The sequence below is a fragment of the Schistocerca piceifrons genome, chromosome 3 (assembly GCF_021461385.2).
Source record: "Schistocerca piceifrons isolate TAMUIC-IGC-003096 chromosome 3, iqSchPice1.1, whole genome shotgun sequence".
NCBI lineage: Eukaryota > Metazoa > Arthropoda > Insecta > Orthoptera > Acrididae > Schistocerca > Schistocerca piceifrons.
In genome coordinates, this window is record NC_060140.1 from 840215509 (window position 1) to 840239678 (window position 24170).

The following is a 24170-nucleotide window of genomic DNA, read 5'->3' on the forward strand; positions in this document are numbered from 1 at the left end:
GCTGGGTCCCCAGTGCCTTTAATAGCCATCTTGGTGTAGCCCAAAGCAACTGTTGACGTTTATTTTCCTCTGTGTTTGCGAATTAAATTAATTTCTTTAAAAAAATTTCGCCTCTGCAAAGCACTACGTATTTCTTTTTTCTGTTCATTACCTAAACTTGTTTCTACAGCTATGTATTACCATTAGTGAGTCTTGTTTCATTTCTGTAGAAAATATTATACGAATTTCGTGATTGGTTTTCTACTTTAGGTCTAAGAATTTTAACATGTGCAATTTTTTGACTAGTCACCTTCAGCTTCATAAGTTTGTAGGAATCAGCATGGGTTTCGAAAAAGACGATCGTGTGAAACCCAGCTCGCGCTATTCGTCCATGAGACTCAGAGGGCCATAGACACGGGTTCCCAGGTAGATGCTGTGTTTCTTGACTTCCGCAAGGCGTTCGATACAGTTCCCCACAGTCGTTTAATGAACAAAGTAAGAGCATATGGACTATCAGACCAATTGTGTGATTGGATTGAAGAGTTCCTAGATAACAGAACGCAGCATGTCATTCTCAATGGAGAGAAGTCTTAGGAAGTAAGAGTGATTTCAGGTGTGCCGCAGGGGAGTGTCATAGGACCTTTGCTATTCACAATATACATAAATGACCTTGTTGATGACATCGGAAGTTCACTGAGGCTTTTTGCGGATGATGCTGTGGTGTATCGAGAGGTTGTAACAGTGGAAAATTGTACTGAAATGCAGGAGGATCTGCAGTGAATTGACGCATGGTGCAGGGAATGGCAATTGAATATCAACGTAGACAAGTGTAATGTGCTGCGAATACATAGAAAGAAAGATCCCTTATCATTTAGCTACAATATAGCAGGTCAGCAACTGGAAGCAGTTAATTCCATAAATTATCTGGGAGTACGCATTAGGAGTGATTTAAAATAGAATGATCATAAAAAGTTGATCTTCGGTAAAGCAGATGCCAGACTGAGATGCATTGGAAGAATCCTAAGGAAATGCAATCCGAAAACAAAGGAAGTAGCTTACAGTACGCTTGTTCGCCCATTGCTTGAATACTGCTCAGCAGTGTGGGATCCGTACCAGATAGGGTTGATAGAAGAGATAGAGAAGATCCAACGGAGAGCAGCGCGCTTCGTTACAGAATCATTTAGTAATCGCGAAACCGTTACGTAGATGATAGATAAACTCCAGTGGACGACTCTGCAGGAGAGACGCTCAGTAGCTCGGTACGGGCTTTTGTTGAAGTTTCGAGAACATACCCTCATCGAGGAGTCAAGTAGTATATTGCTCCCTCCTACGTATATCTCGCGAAGAGACCATGAGGATAAAATCAGAGAGATTAGAGCCCACACAGAGGCAGACCTACAATCCTTCTTACCACGAACAATACGAGACTGGAATAGAAGGGAGAACCGATAGAGGTACTCAAGGTATCCTCCGCCACACACCGTCAGGTGGCTTGCGGAGTATGGATGTAGACGTAGATTCTGAAAATGCTATCACACGTTTTTCCTTAATCTTTTTCTAAATGTAGTTTCAGCTGAGCAGATGTCATAGTTTTTAGACATAAAATAGAAAACCAACCACGAATGTGATACGTAAGTGTCGAAACGTGTTGGAGTAAAGAATAGAAAAGAGAAATACATTATGTTATTCGGAAGGCGTAGTTTAAAAACGCAAATACTTTCATTGTCTCGTAGAGTCCGTGTTACGACGAGCATAGCTGTAATCATGGTAAAATGGGGTGCAAATGCTGCTACTTACTTGCATCTAATACAATTCTTTCCAACTTCCCTGTCTGTGGCGGACATGAGGTCACGCATTTACAGCAACAGGCCGGAGAACGTAACCAGTGGATTCCAATAGCATTGAAACTTCATGGCAGATTAAATCTGTGTGCCGGACCGAGACTCGAACTCGGGACCTTTGTCCTTCGTGGGAAAGTGCTCTACCAACTGAGCTACCCAAGCACGACTCACGCCCCGTCCTCACAGCTTTACTTCTGCCAGTACCTCGTCTCCTTGCTTCCGATCTTAACAGAAGCTCTTCGGCGAAACTTGCAGAACTAGCACTCCTAAAAGAGGGACGGGGCATGAGTCGCGCTTGGGTAGCTCAGTTGGTAGAGCACTTGCCCGCGAAAGGCAAAGGTCCCGAGTTCGAGTCTCGGTCCGGCACACAGTTTAAATCTGCCAGGAAGTTTCATATCAGCGCACACTCCGCTGCAGAGTGGAAATCTCATTCCAATAGCATTGTGTGACGATCCCGACGACGCTGCTGGCGCGTTCTGAAACGAGTGGCGTGTTGCAGACTGGGCCAGGCGGTGAAGATCCTGATCGGGCTGGCCATCATGTTCACGTACCCGCTGCAGTTCCACGTGGCCACGGAGATCGTGCTGAAGATGGTGGGCGACCGCGTGTCGCAGAAGCGCTGGAACCGCTTCGAGTACACTCTGCGCGTCTGTGTCGTCCTGCTCACAGGTGAGTGTGGGTAGCTGCTGGCAGGTCCGCAAGGTGACGTCCTGACAGCTGGGCTCTGCTCCGGCAGCTGGGCACTCACGCTTCCTCTGTCCGCCCCCGATTCGAATGCGTAATCCGTGAACAAAGCCGAGTTCATTGAGAATAGAAGACTGAACGAAAGCTAATAAAAAGGACAAGGAAGTCCAGGTACAATCCAGGGTCGAAATCCAATAGCCAGAACCCTTTAATCGATAGCAGCTCATGCAACAGACTCTACTAACATAATCATGGCTGACAAGCTGGCCCCGTAGTATCACACACATGTTGTAACGTGCCGGGCTGAATCCTTGTATTAGTTCCACTTAAAGTTCACGTCACAACCGGACGTAGTGAAACATTTCCTCACCCAGTAGATAGTGCGCAGTGTTGTTGAGCTACCTTGCTTTGCTTATTCAATATTGTCTTCTCGGTAGCTGCGTCCGTCTCACCTAAATCACACTGCAATTAAGAAGCCAGGATCCTAGATTATGTTTCCCAAAATCACAAGTCAAGACCGTATTCATTGTTGAACACTTATGACAACCACAGTGCGATTTATTTGTTATCACTCACTCACACACACAATATTCAAGTGACCAGGCCTCTTAAACTTAATAATCGTCACATTAGGTAGGTCAAAAACTTCCAGTCTTTAACAATGTTCTCAATACGCGTTAAATGTTCAAAGCCGAATACAATTACACTTTTCTGGTACCGACCGGAAAAGTTAAGCTTCTGTTTCAAGTATTATCACATCTCATTCCGGCACCGACTTGCCGCACTTTGCTCCATGAGAATCTAACCGAGAACTGCACCAGCTCGTACGTTATATAGACGAGTGCTTGAATATTTGACTATTTCTGTTAATATATTATAGTTTATAGTTTCCCAGGGTTAAAATGATCCTATCTAATTTGTTTCGAAGTTAACTATTGCGTTTTATTACTTAAATAACATGCGCAGAACTAACTTATGCATCCGCACTGGGAATTCCCGACTTACAACTATGGCAGCCCTCTTGAACAATAATTTTTAATTATTCAAATTTACTTAATTCTTAATTAATGCACTTACAAAGTTGAGACTGGAGTCATTTTACGTAGAAAAATATAGGTAGCAAAAGTATCAAAACTGATCTCGGAATTATTCAGTAGTTTGGTCACAATTGGCACTGAAAGTCATACAGGCTACAGATTTCAAGTCTTAACATCTATTTAACTAATAGACTTTAGGTTAATTTAAACACTTTGCTGGAATCAGTGAAATTTAAGTTTTCTTTCGGATGTAGTCTTATAGCTGAATTTGATCTATTAGCTCACTCGAATTTTACTTAATATGTATGGCACAATTTACGTCGTTGTTCATAGCTTTTAATAGGATGCATTTCCAATAAAACTAATTAGCTCAATACTTTCAGAATTGACATTAGAATGTACTGAAATAATAGATTATACTAGGGGAATTTTATTTAAACTATTTCTGAATTCTGTGCTATGAAGCTGAAGGCCACAAAATCTGTAGTCGGAATCTGAGTAATGAAATGAAAAAAAAACATTGCTTAACTAAGTTACTGAAGGAGTGTAGCCTAAAACCAAAACAAGATAGCAGTGGGCAACTCTGCTTCGTTACAATGTCCCAGGTAGTAATTGTAAACTGCGATCTGCAGTGCCGCTGAGGCGATGTCGAAACCGGCCGTTGGTGGGGATATTATAATTGTGCTGAATATTACAAGCCGCCCGTAGTGGCCGAGCGGTTCTGGGCGCTTCAGCCTGGAACCACGCGACCGCTGCCGTCACAGGTTCGAAGCCTGCTTCGGGCATGGACGTGTGTAATGTCCTTAGGTTAGTTAGGTTTGAGTAGTTCTAAGTTCTAGGGGACTGATGACCTCAGATGTTAAGTCCAATAGTGCTCAGAGCCATTTGAACCATTTTGAATACCACAGTGCAAGGGAAACACTTTAATATCAATAGATGATTAAGTAAGTATAGACACAAGCTTCCAGTACAATTCTCTTAACCAACACAAATTTTATCATAAGCAAGCTGACGATTCACGTATCATCTTCAAGGGGACTGTGGAAAAATATTTTCATTCTGCTTTGGATAATTCTCTTTCTGCTTCTTTCGTATTAACATAAACGTAAAATAAAAAGGCGAAAACACTAATTACGGCAGAAGACGGATTATAAACAGAAGAGAAACGTATCTGATGAAGGACACTGTGGAGACTTGCCCCCATGAACCACGGACCTTGCCTTTGGTAGGGAGGCTTGCGTGCCTCAACGATACAGATAGCAGTACCGTAGGTGCAACCACAACGGAGGGGTATCTGTTGGGAGGCCAGACAAACGTGTGGTTCCTGAAGAGGGGCAGCAGCCTTTTCAGTAGTTGCAGGGGCAACAGTCTGGATGATTGACTGATATGGCCTTGTAACACTAACCAAAATGGCCTTGCTGTTCTGGTACTGCGAACGGCTGAAAGCAAGGGGATGCTACAGCCGTAACTTTTCCCGAGGGCAAGCAGCTTTACTGTATGATTAAATGATGATGGCGTCCTCTTGGGTAAAATATTTCGCAGGTACAATAGTCCCCCATTCGGATCTCCGGGCGGGAACTACTCAAGAGGATGTCGTTATCAGGAGAAAGAAAACTGGCGTTACACGGATCGAAGCTTGGAATGTCAGATCCCTTAATCGGGCAGGTCGGTTAGAAAATTTGAAAAGGGAAATAGATAGGTTAAAGTTAGATGTAATGGGAATTAGTGAAGTTCGGTGGCAGGAGGAACAAGACTTTTGGTCAGGTGAATACAGGATTATAAATACAAAATCAAATAGGGGTAATGCGGGAGTAGATTTAATAATGAATAAAAAAATGGGAGTACGGCTAAGCTACTACATACAGCATAGTGAACGCATTATTGTGGCCAAGATAGACACGAATCCCACGCCTACTACATTAGTACAAGTTTATATACCAACTAGCTCTGCAGATGATGAAGAAATTGATGAAATGTATGACGAGATAAAAGAAATTATTCAGGTAGTGAAGGGAGACGAAAATTTAATAGTCATGGGTGACTGGAATTCGTCAGTAGGAAAAGGGAGAGAAGGAAACATAGTAGGTGAATATGGATTGGGGGGAAGAAATGAAAGAGGAAGCCACCTGGTAGAATTTTGCGCAGAGCATAACTTAATCATAGCTAACACTTGGTTCAAGACTCATGAAAGAAGGTTGTATACATGGAAGAACCCTGGAGATACTAAAAGGTATCAGATAGATTATATAATGGTAACACAGATTTAGGAACCAGTTTTCAAATTGTAAGACATTTCCAGGTGCAGATGTGGACTCTGATCACAATCTGTTGGTTATGAACTGTAGATTAAAACTGAAGAAACTGCAAGAAGGTGGGAATTTAAGGAGATGGGACCTGGATAAACTGACAGAACCAGAGGTTGTTCAGAGTTTCAGGGAGAACATTCGGGAACTACGGACAGGAATGGGGCAAAGAAATACAGTAAAAGAAGAATGGGTAGCTTTGAGGGATGAAATAGTGAAGGCAGCAGAGGATCAAGTAGGTAGAAAGACGAGGGCTAATAGAAATCCTTGGGTAACAGAAGAAATATTGAATTTAATTGATGAAAGGAGAAAATATAAAAATGTAGTAAATGAAGCAGGCAAAAAGGAATACAAACGTCTCAAAAATGAGATAGACAGGAAGTGCAACATGGCTAAGCAGGGATTGCTAGAGGACAAATGTAAGGATGTAGAGGCTTATCTCACTAGGGGTAAGATAGATACTGCCTACAGGAAAATTAAAGAGACCTTTGGAGAAAAGCTTCCCCCATGAACCATGGACCTTGCCGTTGGTGGGGAGGCTTGCGTGCCTCAGCGATACAGATGGCCGTACTGTAGGTGCAACCACAACGGAGGGGTATCTGTTGAGAGGCCAGACAAACATGTGGTTCTTGAAGAGGGGCAGCAGCCTTTTCAGTAGTTGCAGGGGCAACAGTCTGGATGATTGACTGATCTGGCCTTGTAACATTAACCAAAACGGCCTTGCTGTGCTGGTACTGTGAACGGCTGAAAGCAAGGGGAAACTACAGCCGTAATTTTTCCCGAGGACATGCAGCTTTACTGTATGATTAAATGATGATGGCGTCCTCTTGGGTAAAATATTCCGGAGGTAAAATAGTCCCCCATTCGGATCTCCGGGCGGGGACTACTCAAGAGGATGTCGTTATCAGGAGAAAGAAAACTGGCGTTACACGGATCGGAGCTTGGAATGTCAGATCCCTTAATCGGGCAGGTAGGTTAGAAAATTTAAAAAGGGAAATAGATAGGTTAAAGTTAGATATAGTGGGAATTGGTGAAGTTCGGTGGCAGGAGGAGCAAGACTTTTGGTCAGGTGATTACAGGGTTATAAATACAAAATCAAAGAGGGGTAATGCAGGAGTAGGTTTAATAATGAATAAAAAATAGGAGTGCGGGTTAGCTACTACAAACAGCATAGTGAACGCATTATTGTGGCCAAGATAGACACAAAGCCCATGCCTACTACAGTAGTACAAGTTTATATGCCAACTAGCTCTGCAGATGATGAAGAAATTGATGAAATGTATGACGAGATAAAAGAAATTATTCAGGTAGTGAAGGGAGACGAAAATTTAATAGTCATGGGTGACTGGAATTCGTCAGTAGGAAAAGGGAGAGAAGGAAACATAGTAGGTGAATATGGATTGGGGGGAAGAAATGAAAGAGGAAGCCGCCTTGTAGAATTTTGCACAGAGCATAACTTAATCATAGCTAACGCTTGGTTCAAGAATCATAAAAGAAGGTTGTATACCTGGAAGAATACTGGAGATACTAATAGGTATCAGATAGATTATATAATGGTAAGACAGAGATTTAGGAACCAGGTTGTAAATTGTAAGACATTTCCAGGGGCAGATGTGGATTCTGACCACAATCTATTGGTTATGAACTGCAGATTGGAACTGAAGAAACTGCAAAAAGGTGGGAATTTAAAGAGATGGGACCTGGATAAACTGAAAGAACCAGAGGTTGTAGAGAGTTTCAGGGAGAGCATAAGGGAACAATTGACAGGAATGGGGCAAAGAAATACAGTAGAAGAAGAATGGGTAGCTCTGAGGGATGAAGTAGTGAAGGCAGCAGAGGATCAAGTTGGTAAAAAGACGAGGGCTAATAGAAATCCTTGGGTAACAGAAGAAATATTGAATTTAATTGATGAAAGGAGAAAATATAAAAATGTAGTAAATGAAGCAGGCAAAAAGGAATACAAACGTCTCAAAAATGAGATCGACAGAAAGTGCAAAATGGCTAAGCAGGGATGGCTAGAGGACAAATGTAAGGATGTAGAGGCTTGTCTCACTAGGGGTAAGATAGATACTGCCTACAGGAAAATTAAAGAGACCTTTGGAGAGAAGAGAACCACTTGTATGAATATCAAGAGCTCAGATGGCAACCCAGTTCTAAGCAAAGAAGGGAAGGCAGAAAGGTGGAAGGAGTATATAGAGGGTTTATACAAGGGCGATGTACTTGAGGACAGTATTATGGAAATGGAAGAGGATGTAGATGAAGATGAAATGGGAGATAAGATACTGCGTGAAGAGTTTGACAGAGCACTGAAAGACCTGAATCGAAACAAGGCCCCGGGAGTAGACAACATTCCATTAGAACTACTGATGGCCTTGGGAGAGCCAGTCATGACAAAACTCTACCATCTGGTGAGCAAGATGTATGAGACAGGCGAAATACCCACAGACTTCAAGAAGAATATAATAATTCCAATCCCAAAGAAAGCAGGTGTTACCGAACTATCAGTTTAATAAGTCACAGCTGCAAAATACTAACGCGAATTCTTTACAGACGAATGGAAAAACTGGTAGAAGCGGATCTCCGGGAAGATCAGTTTGGATTCCGTAGAAATGTTGGAACACGTGAGGCAATACTAACCTTACGACTTATCTTAGAAGAAAGATTAAGAAAAGGCAAACCTACGTTTCTAGCATTTGTAGACTTAGAGAAAGCTTTTGACAACGTTAACTGGAATACTCTCTTTCAAATTCTGAAGGTGGCAGGGGTAAAATACAGGGAGCGAAAGGCTATTTACAATTTGTACAGAAACCAGATGGCAGTTATAAGAGTCGAGGGGCATGAAAGGGAAGCAGTGGTTGGGAAGGGAGTGAGACAGGGTTGTAGCCTCTCCCCGATGTTATTCAATCTGTATATTGAGCAAGCAGTAAAGGAAACAAAAGAAAAATTCGGAGTAGGTATTAAAATTCATGGAGAAGAAGTAAAAACTTTGAGGTTCGCCGATGACATTGTAATTCTGTCAGAGACAGCAAAGGACTTGGAAGAGCAGTTGAACGGAATGGACACTGTCTTGAAAGGAGGATATAAGATGAACATTGCACGGGGGCTTAATTAAATATGATTGAAAATACTTTTTATTTTTCGTAGCTGTATGTCCGATTACGCTGTGTCTCGTAATCGGTTGGCCCTGACTAGTATTATTACGCTATCTGACTGCAAAGAACAACAACAAGAATGAAATGAAATTTTTCGTTAACACAATTAATTAATTAAGTCCCCAGTAACTATAAAACCTACAAAACCCAAGCACAAATGTAATTGTTCTGTGTGTGGGAGTGTGACTCAACGTACACATCTGGCACGGTTCTTCTTCAACAAGACAAGAATTTTTAAATACCAATTATACTGACGTGATAAAAGAAAATTAGAAATACGATAATTGCGTAAGGAAAGCAGAATTACACTCTAATAGAAGAACACACGCCAGATGCTTTGTTGACTGAACCTGTAATGACGCATTATTTAGGACACTGAAATAAAAACAAACGGAGTTAGTTACCTCATTTATATTGATGAAAATCATTCTAATCCTTACATTATATCTCAACCAGAACTCTCCAATATCACATCTCAGCAAGCACTGCCTAATAGCACATCTCAACAAACACTCTCTGCTACAACATCTCAGCACAGACTACCACGAGACCTCGACAGGCACTGACTACTACGAGCTCTCAACAAGCACCGCCTAATAGCACATCTCAACAAACACTCTCTGCTACAATATCTCAGCACAGACTACCCCGAGTCCTCGACAGGCACTGACTGCTACGAGTTCTTAACAGGCACTGACTGCTACGAGCTCTGGACAAGCACTGACTACTACGAGTTCTTAACAGGCACTGACTGCTACGACCTCTGGACAAGCACTGACTTCTACGAGTTCTCTCCAAGCACTGTGGAGGCGGCTTAATAATACTCTTTGGCGCAATCTCTGGCGCAATGGCTCAGTGTAGCCACCTTTCATATGCCCCTCCTCCACAGGCCAGAATTTGATGGTATTTTTGCCAGCATTGGTGGTGAAAATACCACCAAATTCGTCCAGAAAAATACAGACAAAAATAAAAGATAATATTAATACCTAAATATCACATAATTAGTTAAAATTTTGGCTTTGCACTGACCTTTCAATAACCTAATATATAAAATACAGTAGGCAATACAAATTTTTTTCATACATGTGGCTTTACATAATAGTTTACACAATACACAAAAAATCAGTTTATACAAATGTTCACATAAAATACTATTAATTATTAAAAAAAAAAGAAATAGTTGATAATTCCAGCCCAGCAATAGTCAACAGGTGCAAACACCAACAAGTGACATCATTTCAGTAGAAACAGTCCATCAGTTGCACCCAGCAATGTTGAGAGCAGGTGCAGACACCAACAAGTGACTTCATTTCAGTAGAAGCAGTCCATCAGTTGCACCCAGCAATGTTGAGCAGGTGCAGACACCAACAAGTGACATCATTTCAGTAGAAGCAGTCCATCAGTTGCACCCAGCAATGTTGAGCAGGTGCAGACACCAACAAGTGACATCATTTCAGTAGAAGCAGTCCATCAGTTGCACCCAGCAATGTTGAGCAGGTGCAGACACCAACAAGTGACATCATTTCAGTAGAAGCAGTCCATCAGTTGCACCCAGCAATGTTGAGCAGGTGCAGACACCGACAAGTGACATCATTTCCAAAGAAGTAGCTTCATCTGTGCACCCAGTAATGTTGAGCAGGTGCAGACACCAACAAGTGACTTCATTTCAGTAGAAGCAGTTCCATTAGTGGCACCCAGCAATGCTGAGTAGGTGCAGACAGCAACAAGTGACATTATTTCAGTAGAAGCAGTTCCATTTGTGGCACCCAGTAAAGTTGAGCGGGTACACACAGCAACAAGTCACATTAGTTCAGTAGAATCAGTTCATCAGTGGCACCCAGCAATGTTGAGTAGGTGCAGACAGCAAGAAGTGACTTCATTTCAATAGAAGTAGCTTCATCTGTGCACCCAGTAATGTTGAGCAGGTGCAGACACCAACAAGTGACTTCATTTCAGTAGAAGCAGTTCCATTAGTGGCACCCAGCAATGCTGAGTAGGTGCAGACAGCAACAAGTGACATTATTTCAGTAGAAGCAGTTCATCAGTGGCACCCAGCAATGTTGAGTAGGTGCAGACAGCAACAAGTGACATTATTTCAGTAGAAGCAGTTCATCAGTGGCACCTAGCAATGTTGAAGAGGTACACACAGCAACAAGTCACATTAGTTCAGTAGAATCAGTTCATCAGTGGCACCCAGCAATGTTGAGTAGGTGCAGACAGCAAGAAGTGACTTCATTTCCATACAAGTAGTACATCAGTAGCACCTAGCAATGATGAGCAGGTCCAGAGAGCAGTCCATGATATTCACTATCACTGATCACACTGTTCATCAGAGTATATAAGCACAAATTAAACATGTCCTAGTGGCACCAATCATGTAGAAAAAGTACAAGTAACAGTCCATAATATTCACTATCACTGATCACACAGTTCATCAGCAGAAATTAATCATTCCTAAGTGTCACACATTATGTTGAATAAGTGCAGGTAACAGTTCATAATATTTACCTTCACTAATCAGACAGTTCAGGCATGAACAATAGTTTGAATGCACATACAAATGCTTTTACACTAAACATACAAATCATAACAAACACACAAATGATGTTAGATAATTTTCATATTAACTATTACAAATACTCAAATATCAGTAAACCTATAATACTTATGGGTGTCAGTGCAAGCCACTACAAACAAATAAAATAATATTTACGAGATAGGTGGGTAGGATTAGGAAAGGAAAACACACAAAACACACTCATTCATCTTTCGTCCACATTAAGTACTACTGTGTAATTGAATAGTGTTAACTGTGTAAATGTAATTCTGTCAAAATCTGATGTTCATCATGTGTATCAAGTAGTAGTGGCAGCAATGTATAACAGTCAATAATAGTTAGGTCAACGTCATAGTCATCATGTCAAGACCAATGTTTGCCAAGCCAGATCAAATGTACTGTTGTTGAACAACTGTCAGTGAGCCAAGATATGCAAATACTTCCTCTCTTCAAAAAAAAGTATATACTGCTTAGTGATTTAACAAAGTGTGTGTATAGACTATCTTCCTTCTACTTTAGTGTTCTAGTCTGCTATCTTCATCCTCCTTGTTCCATAAGACCAACAAAAAAAATATGCTCCTCACTTACTTTACCTCTTATATACGAAAACTCCAATAATAATCAGCATCACATAATCTCAATATTTCAATAATACCTCTTACGTCGATACATATAAATCTTATCATCAATATCATTTACCTTACCTCTTGTCCACAAAAACTCCAATAATCATCAACTTCATATAATCTCTATACCTCAATAATACCTCTTCAATACGTCGATACATATGAACCTTATTGCCAATATCATCTCACTTCCAACACAACTCTTTCCTCTAGTCAGTCTCCTCGAACAAGTACAGATAAAATCCTAATACAAACCTCATCATCCCATACAATCCGAAGACACACTGTCAACACACAACCTCTGTGTAATCCATCTGACCAAAATCTTCTACTCATTATGAATTATAAACGAAAGAAATGCATATATGACCTCTAACAGACTTAGTTCGGATAACTCTCAGTAATTAAGTACGATAACGGAGTGTGAATGATCATAATATTTCACAGTGTGTACACCACTTCAAGAATTATGGCAAACAGAAGCAAACATGTGGAGTATTTCTTGTGTCAAGTGTCACTTCCTATTTCAATTGCTCACGAAAAATGCAGTGTAATAACTGTCAATGGTCTAAACCTAGTTTCGGTATGTCATGTCGTTAGCTTCCTTCCTATTAGCATAAAGTTATATAGCTTCCATAAAACCTCAGCTCATGTGACTTCTATGAAGTTTCTTGTACTAATGTCATTCGTCGGATTATAGCAGTTCATTTTCTTTTCTTAAAAATATAAGGCACTGAGCGTAAGCAAAACATGCAATAGCGAGTAAATATACCAGTAGTGAACAGAATGTCAACAAGTGGATGCAGCACGATTCTTACAGCGAGGCTCTGCCAAGCGAACAATCTATAATTAATCCAATAGTGTGACCTAAACTCTCTGTTTGTACACAGTATATCAGTATTTCTATACACCAAATTAAAGAGTAGTTATGACAACAACAGAAATGTATAAATATGCAATCCATACGCATAGCAGTAAACATCTCTTACGTAATAAACAGGTCATTAGCATCATATCAGCATAAGCAAATAAATGTTCATATGTCATCTTAATAAGTAAACATGAAGGCGCAAGCAGATAAATCACAAAGTATAACTTACATATCTAACCACATCAGCACAATTAATCAGGTTACAATTATAATTTAAATAAATAAGCACAGCAGGCACATAATTAAAAAATATGACATCAGTGAAAAAGCAGTGCAGCCAAGCGATGCATAATATACACAAGTTACAACCCAGTTCATTAATAATCATTGTCAAAATCAGTTAACGTACGCAAGCACGTCGCTTCACAAGTAAATTCATAGAACATGAAATTAGCACAAAGTATGAATCACGTAATCGCGAGCAGCAAATTACGTCTAAAGTACGTACCTAAGTAGAAATATGTTACCTGAAAAATAAACTCAATTAATAGTTACCTTTTTAGTTTATTAGTTTCTTCTTCGAAATTACATTCTTCCTGAAAATTTCTCGATAGCAAGTCGTCTTAACGTCGGACACGCACAGAATTTACCTCAAGTTCTAAACTATTTTATACAACCGTATCCTGAAAAATACTGAACGTTAATAACATAATTCATCAAGTCACTATAGCTTTATACTGAATTTAATCGGAGAAATTAAACTGTGTATTTGTTTACAGCTGCCAGTGCATTCGCACTGAGCGCTCGATCAGCTGTAGGCGCGTGACGTAGGAAGCAATTGTTTTCAGTCAACGACTGCCTTGTGCGGCGCGCAGACTTGACTGTTGCTTTGAGTATATGCCGCCGCCAAAACACAGCGCGGTATCCTTGTACTCTCTGCGTGTTTACATGTAGCTGTTAGTTTCTCACAAGTATGTCATTCCACAAAAATTTTGACGTTTGATATATGATGTATTCCCTTAGAGCGTCGTGATTTAAGAGTTTCTACTTCAACAGTGTTATCATGTATAATTTTGCGAATTCTATATGGACCGTTATAAAGCAGAAAAAATTTGCGACACAAGCCTTTTCCTTTGTGAGACAAACGGTGAGACTTAATTAACTCCTTCTGACCAACTGACAAGAATTTTGAACGACCAGGACGCTTAGCTGATTTCTCTCTTCTAGCAGCCGCAGATGCAATATTTTGTAGAGCCAGGTTGACAACTTCAGAATGTCGCAGTTTCCATGAAGGCGGAAAAGGAACGATTTCAGAAATGCGATTTGTCGGTGCTTTGTTTTTTAATATCAATATAGGCGGTAAAGAAGTTGAATCATTAGGAAGTTCATTCAGAATGTTTTGAAAAATATGAAGATACTGATCCCACGTTCTGTGATTCTGATGACAATAAAGACGACACAATTTATTGATTTCCTTCATCCATCTCTCTGAAGCGTTAGATTGAGGGTGAAAAAGTGAAATGAAGATTGGTTTAATTTTACGACGCTGTAGAGTACGAAGCCAAATTTTAGAACGAAACTGTGATCCATTATCTGATATAACCTTATCAACATGACCAACTTCTTTAAGAAAATGTTTGATAAAAGCGTTAGATACTGAACGAGCTGTTGCTTTGCGTAAAGGTGTAAAACACACATATTTTGATGTCAACTCCACTGCTACGAAAATGTACGCAAAACCATTAGTAGAACGAACCACTGGACCGAAAAAATCGACTGCAGCCATCTCCTTTAATTTCGCTGGAATGATACGAAACAACGGTGCTCTGTGAGAAACTGTTGGCGGCTTAGCCTTTTGACATAATTTGCATTTGGCCAGAACAGATCGAATACGTTTTTCCATATCACTGAAGTAGCAATTTTCTCGTAATTTGTGAAAGCATTTTCTGGGACCAAAGTGTGCATAACTGAAATGCGTATACCAAACCAATTTATTGACCCACTCATCAGGAATACAAACTAACCAAACAGAGTTGTCGACCGATTTTCGTTTAAAAAGAATATCATTGCGAACTAAATAATGCTGTCTAATCGCTACGCTTTCCTTTCTCCTCCACTTCTCCTTAATGTCCTTCCAGATTGGATCCTTATTTTGCTCCTTAGCGATGTCCTGGAGCGAAGACGAAATAAAGTTCTCAAACGCAACACCTTGAATATACATCAAACAATAATTGTTTTCCTTGCAGTCCTCTTCAGCACTTTGTTTCAAACCCATAGGTGTACGTGATAAAGCATCAGCAACAATATTTGAAGAACCCTGTATGTAAACAATACTAAAATCAAACTCCTGTAGGTACAACGCCCATCGTGACAATCTGCCATGAGTTAATTTTGTCGACATAAGAAATTCCAGAGCTCGATGATCGGTATAAACCTTAGTATGTCTGCCAAACAAAAATGTCCGAAATTTTGTAAAAGCCCAAACAACAGCCAAAGCTTCAAGTTCCGTAATCGAATAATTCTTTTCTGATTTAGAAAGAACACGACTTCCAAATGCAATAGTTTTCTGTACTACAACGCCGTTTTCTTCTATCTCTTGAAATAAATGCGCACCTAGGCCCTTGTATGATGAGTCCGTTGCCAAACAAAATTCTTTAGATAAATCCGGATGTGAAAGAAGTGGAGCAGCAACTAAAGCATCACGAAGCTGTTCAAATTCTGACTGAGCTTCCTCATCCCAACACAATTAGATTTCTTTCCAGATAGTTCACATAAACGAGGTGTGGCCAAATCGTCCAATTTAACAAAGCGTCTAAGAAAATTACAGACACCAAGGAAACTACGAACATCACGTTTTGTGGTAGGAACAGCGTAATTACGAATAGCGTCTAATTTTTCTGGATCAGGAAGAATACCCTCTGTAGAAATAATGTGACCGAGAAATTTCACCTGAGAACGACCAAATTCAGATTTCTCCAAGTTCACAGTAATGCCAACTCTTGCAAAGATACGTAACAATGAATCCAAAATTTTGTTGTGCTCACTCCAAGAATGTTTAGCAATAAGAATGTCGTCAACATATGAAGTAATATTGTTACGAAGATAAACAGGTAAAATTTCGTTCAAGCTACGAATGAATGCTGATGAAGATACAGTAAGTCCAATCGGTAATTTCCGAAATCACATTTGGGTAAATTAGTCAAATCCGGTTATTGTTTACTTACTCACTAGATAGATTGATAGTCGAAGAGTTGTTTTGACAGATGCAAAGAATAGTAAAAGAGTACAGCTCGGGGCCCTATGCTCGCTACGGCACATATTCACTTAGAGTAGTGAATCCCCTGAGGACATTAATAGCCGCACATAATTTCCAGTATGTGACTTTGTGGCACATCTGGCGGAAGTGCGTACATAAATTGATCTAACCATGCACATGGATGTGTGTCATTGTTAGAGTTGCGGAAGATCTTAAATTTCCGAACAGTCAAAAAGTGTTTATAGTCAAAGTTTTCGCCTCGTGGCGACAAAGACCTACCGCGTCTGTCCCAGTCCCAATGACGATTATTGTCAAGTTCGCGCGCCTGGCGCTCTCTTGTCGCATACCGTAAATGAAACAAATTATTTTCTTCAAACCCCTCTGCTATCTGTGATTCCAAATTTCTTTTGCTGTCTTTTCCTACAATTTCGCCTTCGATCTGTTTGACTTGCTTTCATAATGCCTCAACTTCCTTTTTAACGCGTTCATTAAATTTTCCCTGATTTTCAACATGTTTATTTATGTTCTGGTACTCTTCGGTTTCTGCGAATGGTAATGGAGCTGTATCATCCGAATCTCTGTCCCCATGTAAACTAAGATTCGTCAATTTATCTGATATCTCCTCAACTCTTTCCGCTAAATCACCTATTTTTTCTTTCTGTTTATTTACGTCTTCCGTAAGTGTCGCGACTCGGGTTTCAGTATTGACACATTTGGTAGTTAACTGTTCATATTGTTGTGTTAGATTATTTATTCTGTCATTTGGTACGGATTCCTCGATTCTCTCGAATATTTCTTTCTTATCGTGTGCACGTTGTAAATTTAACTCTGAAAATTTTTGTACTATCACGCGATCTCTTTCTTCCTGTTCTCCATCCTGTTCCCTTTGTATAATCTCTACTGCAATTAATCTATTATTGTGAGAATTCAAAATCGGTTGTACTTCTTCACTGATTTCTTTCTTTAATTCATCTTTCATATTTTTGAAACATGTCCTTATTCGTGAATCTAACCGTGTTTCCAAAGTTCCTATCTCTGTTTTTAATTCAGATCCTAACCGGGTTTCCATTGTTCCCATATCAGTTTTAATTGTTCCCATCTCAGTTTTAATTGTTCCCATCTCTGTTTCTAAACGTGTTGCCACTGTTTTTAATTCAGATCCCAAATTTAATATTGCACCCATCAACTGCTCCATATTAAATGGTTCAAAATTCTTTTCGCCCCTAACATTTCCCGCAAAACCAGCTTCCTTCGTCATAGCTGTAAAGCTATCTGTGTTCGATACTATTTCAGAATCTTCTATCGTTAATCTCGTATTCTGTGAATTTTCTGATTGAGAAAAATTTTGAAATGGTTCCGGACTGTCTTCCCGACTTATTAAATTGTTTTCAACTCCATTATTCATCATACTGTTGTCCTGTGTTGGCGAGTTCGCCATGTCAACAATTTCATCATTCTCACTATTCATCATTTTCGCCTTTTTCATCGACCGCGTAATCATTTACAAAACATAAAAAATTCGTCACTGTACGAAAATTACACACAATGACTCTTTATCTCAACAATACCATTCACATGAAATGTTTCCCTCAAACACGATTAATCGAACAATTGAAATAATTGCACTAAATTGTCAAACGCGTATACAAGACAACAAATCAAATTCTGAGAAAAAATACCATTAGAAGAATGACAATTACCAAATCTACACATGCAAAATAGACTACAATTACTAAACTCAAATTACTACAACAATACTACTGTCTACTATTTTTACAATCAGAAGAATTCCAAGGGACTATCCGAAGCAGCGGTCGCCACGTGCATGGGGGCTTAGTTAAATATGATTGAAAATACTTTTTATTTTTCGTAGCTGTATGTCCGATTACGCTGTGTCTCGTAATCGGTTGGCCCTGACTAGTATTATTACGCTATCTGACTGCAAAGAACAACAACAAGAATGAAATGAAATTTTTCGTTAACACAATTAATTAATTAAGTCCCCAGTAACTATAAAACCTACAAAACCCAAGCACAAATGTAATTGTTCTGTGTGTGGGAGTGTGACTCAACGTACACATCTGGCACGGTTCTTCTTCAACAAGACAAGAATTTTTAAATACCAATTATACTGACGTGATAAAAGAAAATTAGAAATACGATAATTGCGTAAGGAAAGCAGAATTACACTCTAATACAAGAACACACGCCAGATGCTTTGTTGACTGAACCTGTAATGACGCATTATTTAGGACACTGAAATAAAAACAAACGGAGTTAGTTACCTCATTTATATTGATGAAAATCATTCTAATCCTTACATTATATCTCAACCAGAACTCTCCAATATCACATCTCAGCAAGCACTGCCTAATAGCACATGTCAACAAACACTCTCTGCTACAACATCTCAGCACAGACTACCACGAGACCTCGACAGGCACTGACTGCTACGAGCTCTGGACAAGCACTGACTACTACGAGTTCTTAACAGGGACTGACTGCTACGAGCTCTGGACAAGCACTGACTTCTACGAGTTCTCTCCAAGCACTGTGGAGGCGGCTTAATAATACTCTTTGGCGCAATCTCTGGCGCAGTGGCTCAGTGTAGCCACCTTTCAACATCAACAAAAGCAAAACGAGGATAATGGAATGTAGTCAAATTAAATCGGGTGATGCTGAGGGGATTAGATTAGGAAATGAGACACTTAAAGTAATAAAGGAGTTTTGCTATTTAGGGAGTAAAATAACTGATGATGGTCGAAGTAGAGAGGATATAAAATGTAGACTGGCAATGGCAAGGAAATCGTTTCTGAAGAAGAGAAATTTGTTAACATCGAGTATAGATTTAAGTGTCAGGAAGTCGTTTCTGAAAGTATTTGTATGGAGTGTAGCCATGTATGGAAGTGAAACATGGACGATAACCAGTTTGGACAAGAAGAGAATAGAAGCTTTCGAAATGTGGTGCTACAGAAGAATGCTGAAGATAAGGTGGGTAGATCACGTAACTAATGAGGAGGTATTGAACAGGATTGGGGAGAAGAGAAGTTTGTGGCACAACTTGACTAGAAAAAGGGATCGGATGGTAGGACATGTTCTGAGGCATCAAGGGATCACAAATTTAGCATTGGAGGGCAGTGTGGAGGGTAAAAATCGTAGAGGGAGACCAAGAGATCAGTACACCAAGCATATTCAGAAGGATGTAGGTTGCAGTAGGTACTGGGAGATGAAGAAGCTTGCACAGGATAGAGTAGCATGGAGAGCTGCATCAAACCAGTCTCAGGACTGAAGACCACAGCAACAACATTGGAGAAAAGAGAACCACTTGTATGAATATCAAGAGCTCAGATGGAAACCCAGTTCTAAGCAAAGAAGGGAAAGCAGAAAGGTGGAGGGAGTATATAGATGGTCTATACAAGGGCGATGTACTTGAGGACAATATTATGGAAATGGAAGAGGATGTAGATGAAGATGAAATGGGAGATACGATACTGCGTGAAGAGTTTGACAGAGCACTGAAAGACCTGAGTCGAAACAAAGCCCCCAGAGTAGACAACATTTCCATTAGAACTACTGGCAGCCTTCGGAGAGCCAGTCCTGACAAAAATTTACCGTCTGGTGAGCAAGATGTATGAGACAGGTCAAATACCCTCAGACTTCAAGACGAATATAATAATTCCAATCCCAAAGAAAGCAGGTGTTGGCAGATGTGAAAATTACCGAACAATCAGTTTAATAATCCACAGCTGCAAAATACTTTCTTTACGGACGAATGGAAAAACTGGTAGAAGCCGAACTCGTGGTAGATCAGTTTGGACTCCGGAGAAATGTTGGAATACGTGAGGCAATACTGACCCTACGACTTATCTTAGAAGCTAGATTACGGAAAGGCAAACCTACATTTCTAGCATTTGTAGACTTAGAGAAAGCTTTTAACAATGTTGATTGGAATACTCTCTTCCAAAGTCTGAAGGTGGCAGGGTTAAAATACAGGGAGCGCAAGGCTGTTTACAATTTGTACAGAAAGCAGATGGCAGTTATAAGAGTCGAGGGGTAAGAAAGGGAAGCAGTGGTTGGGAAGGGAGTGAGACAGCGTTGTAGCCTATCCCCGATGTTATTCAATCTGTATATTGAGCAAGCAGTGAAGGAAACAAAAGAAAAGTTCGGAGTAGGTATTAAAATCCATGGAGAAGAAATAAAAACTTTGAGGTTCGCTGATGACACTGTAATTCCGTCAGAGACAGAAAGGGCCTTGGAAGAGCAGTTGAACGGAATGGAGAGTGTCTTGAAAGGAGGGTATAAGATGAACATCAACAAAAGCAAAACGAGGATAATGGCATGTAGTCGAGTTAAGTCGGGTGATGCTGAGGGAATTAGATTAGGAAATGAGACACTTAAAGTAGTAAAGGAGTTTTGCTATTTGGGGAGCAAAAAAACTGATGATGGTCGAAGTAGAGAGGATATAAAATGTATACTGGCAATGGCAAGGAAAGCTTTTCTGAAGAAGAAAAATTTGTTAACATCGAGCACAGATTTAAATATCAGGAAGTCGTTTCTTAAAGTATTAGTATGGATTGTACCATGTATGGAAATGAAACGTGGACGATAAATAGTTTAGACAAGAAGAGAATAGAAGCTTTCGAAATGTGGTGCTACAGAAGAATGCTGAAGATTAGATAGGTAGATCACATAACTAATGAGGAGGTATTGAATAGAAGTGGGGAGAAGAGGAGTTTGTGGCACAACTTGACTAGAAGAAGGGATCGGTTGGTAGGACATGTTCTGAGATCACCAGTTTAGTATTGGAGGGCAGCGTGGAGGGTAAAAATCGTAGAGGGAGCCCAAGAGATGAATACACTAAGCTGATACAGAAGGATGTAGGCTGCAGTAGGTACTGGGAGATGAAGAAGCTTGCACAGGATAGAGTAGCATGGAGAGCTGCATCAAACCAATCTCAAGACTGAAGACTACAACAACAACAACAACAACCGTGGGAGATGAAAACAAACATAGCAGAATATCTGAGTATTTAAATATGTCTGCTTGTGTCTGTGTATGTGTGGATGGATATGCGTGTGTGTGCGAGTATATACCCGTCCTTTTTTCCCCTAAGGTAAGTCTTTCCGCTCCCGGGATTGGAATGACTCCTTACCCTCTCCCTTAGAACCCACATCCTGTCGTCTTTCCCTCTCCTTCCTTCTTTCCTGATGAGGCAACAGTTTGTTGCGAAAGCTTGAATTTTGTGTGTATGTTTGTGTTTGTTTGTGTGTCTATCGAGGTGCCAGCGCTTTCGTTCGGTAAGTCACATCACCTTTGTTTTTAGATATATTTTTCCCACGTGGAATGTTTCCCTCTATTAATATATATATATATATATATATATATATATATATATATATATATATATATGTCAAATGATCATCCGATTTGGCACGTCTATATTTCTGAAACTAATAAAAATTTACAATGAAGTAATTTGTTTTTTGGTGAACGGGAATCTCAAAAAGTATTTTATTCATACCTTTTCATAAGTGTTCAATATGCTCCCTTTGAGATGCACGGGATATGTTAATGCGGTATTCAAATTCTTCCCACACTGCTTGAGCATGTCTTTGAGTTACAGCTTCCACAGCTGCTGCTATGCGATATCTCTGTTCATTCATTGTTGTTGGTAAGTGAAGGACATAAACAGAGTCTTCTACATCTACAGCTACATGGATACCCTGAAAATCACATTCAAGTGCCTGGCAAAGGGTTCATAGACCCACCTTCACAATTCTCTATTATTCCAATACCGTATAGTGCGCGGGAAGAACGAAGACCTATATCTTTCCGTACCAGCTCTAATTTCACTTATTTTATCATGGTTCTCCCTATGTAGGTCGGCGTCAACAAAATATTTTCGCATTCAGTGGAGAAACTTGGTGATTGGAATTTCGTGAGATGATTCCGCCGCAACAAAAAACGCCTTTGTTTTAATGATGTCCATCCCAAATCCTGTATCATTTCAGTTACACTTTATCCCCAATTTCACGATATACAGAGAGTGCTGCCATTCATTGAACTTTTTCGATGTACTCCGTCAATTATATGTGGTAGGAATCGCACACGGCGCAGCAGTACTCTAAAAGAGGACGGACAAGCGTAGTGTAGGCAGTCTCCTTAGTAGACCTATTACATTTTCTACGTGTCCTACAAATAAAACGAAGTCTTTGGTTAGTCTTCCCCACAACATTTTCTAGGTGTTCCTTCCGATTTAAGTTGTTCGCAATTGTAGTTCCTAGGTATTTAGTTGAATTTACGGCTTTTAGAGTGGACTGATTTATCATATAGCCGAAGTTTAACGAATTCCTTTTAGAAGTCATGTGGGTGACCTCATACTTCTCGTTACTTAGGATTAATTGCAAATTTTCGCACCATACAGATATTTTTTTCTAAATCGTTCTGCACTTTGTTTTGATCTTCTGATGACTTTATTAGTCGCTAACCGACAGCGTCACGTGGAAACAACCTAATACGATTGATCAGATTGTCTTCCAAATCGTTTGTATGGATAAGGAACAGCAGAGGACCTATAACACTACCTTGGGGAACGCGAGAAATCACTTCTGTGTTACTCGATGACTTTCCGTCAGTTATTACGAGCTGTGACCTCTCTGACAGGAAATCCCGAATCGAGTGGCGTAACTGAGACAATGTTCCATAAGCAGTTTGGAGGGTTCCTCTCATGTTGTTCAACTTCATGAGGTTGTTCTGTTCTCCATATTCTCACATTATGTCATTTCACCTTTCCATTTAAGTGGAATGTTGCCTCGTCACTATAAGCGTAGAAGAAAACTATCATCCTCCATCTTGCGAAGATCAAAGTTACAGAACTCCACACATTGTTGTTTGTCACCTTCAGGAATACTATGCACTACCTGAATTTTGTATGGTTTCGTGTGTAAACGTCGACGCAATACGCGGCAGACGGACATCGAGGGCATGTTGAGCTGTCGAGCTACACGGCGAACGGATTTCCACGGAAACTTTGTGAAACTATGGCGGATGCGTTCGACGTCTGTGTCAGGCACTCGGGGGCGGCCCGGCGATTTGCCTTTACTGAAGCAACCTGTTTCTCGGAATTGTTCATGCCATCAGTTAATGCTCTGTGCTGTAGGAGGATCCACACCGTACCTAGTACGAAAGTCACGCTGAACAGTTATTACTGACCCGCACTGCGCAAAACGTAGAATATTAAACACTTTCTGTTGTCCCGAACCAATCTTAGTAGAACTGAAGTGGACGCACAGTATTTTTACAGAGTCCAATTTTTTACCCAGTCCAATCTACCTACCATCACCAAAGATGTTGATGAAATGATGAGGACAACACAGACACCCAGTCCCCGGGCAGAGAAAATTCCCCAACTCAGCCGGGAATCGAACCCAGTACCCCGTCATCCAGAGGCAGCAATGCTAGCCACTAGACCACGAGCTGCGGACGTAATACTCGACAGTTTGTTCTTTTCAATAGTACGTTGCTCACTTACATATCTCTAATATCATAAGAATTACGACTTTTATGAACCGGATGATTCTTTTTGATACACGGTGTATCAAAATGAATCATTCATATATATATATATATATATATATATATATATATATATGGGTAAGATTAGCAATGATACAGCCCAATGTATACGGTGAGAGAGAGAACTGGGAACGTAAGAGCCGCCATTGAGTGCAGTATGAAGAATGGTCCTAGTTAGTAGAAATGTAATTGTAAAGTAAGCTTTCCTCTTCACTTCCATTCTAACGGGGCTTAAGTGTCCACAGAATCGAAGTCAGGTGAGGTTGAAGGGCAAGGAACAGGCCCTGCT

At 40.2% G+C, this 24170-nt stretch overlaps 1 protein-coding gene across 1 annotated transcript in view; it reads left to right on the forward strand.

The window, feature by feature from the left end:
* The window catches only part of LOC124788164 (proton-coupled amino acid transporter-like protein CG1139), a 219441-nt gene that overhangs the window by 190772 nt on the left and 4499 nt on the right, over positions 1 to 24170 (forward strand). Inside the window, exon 9 of the mRNA XM_047255317.1 lies at positions 2320 to 2489. Within this exon, the coding sequence (XP_047111273.1) occupies positions 2320 to 2489 (170 nt within the window). The remainder of the gene's footprint in view (positions 1 to 2319; positions 2490 to 24170) is intronic.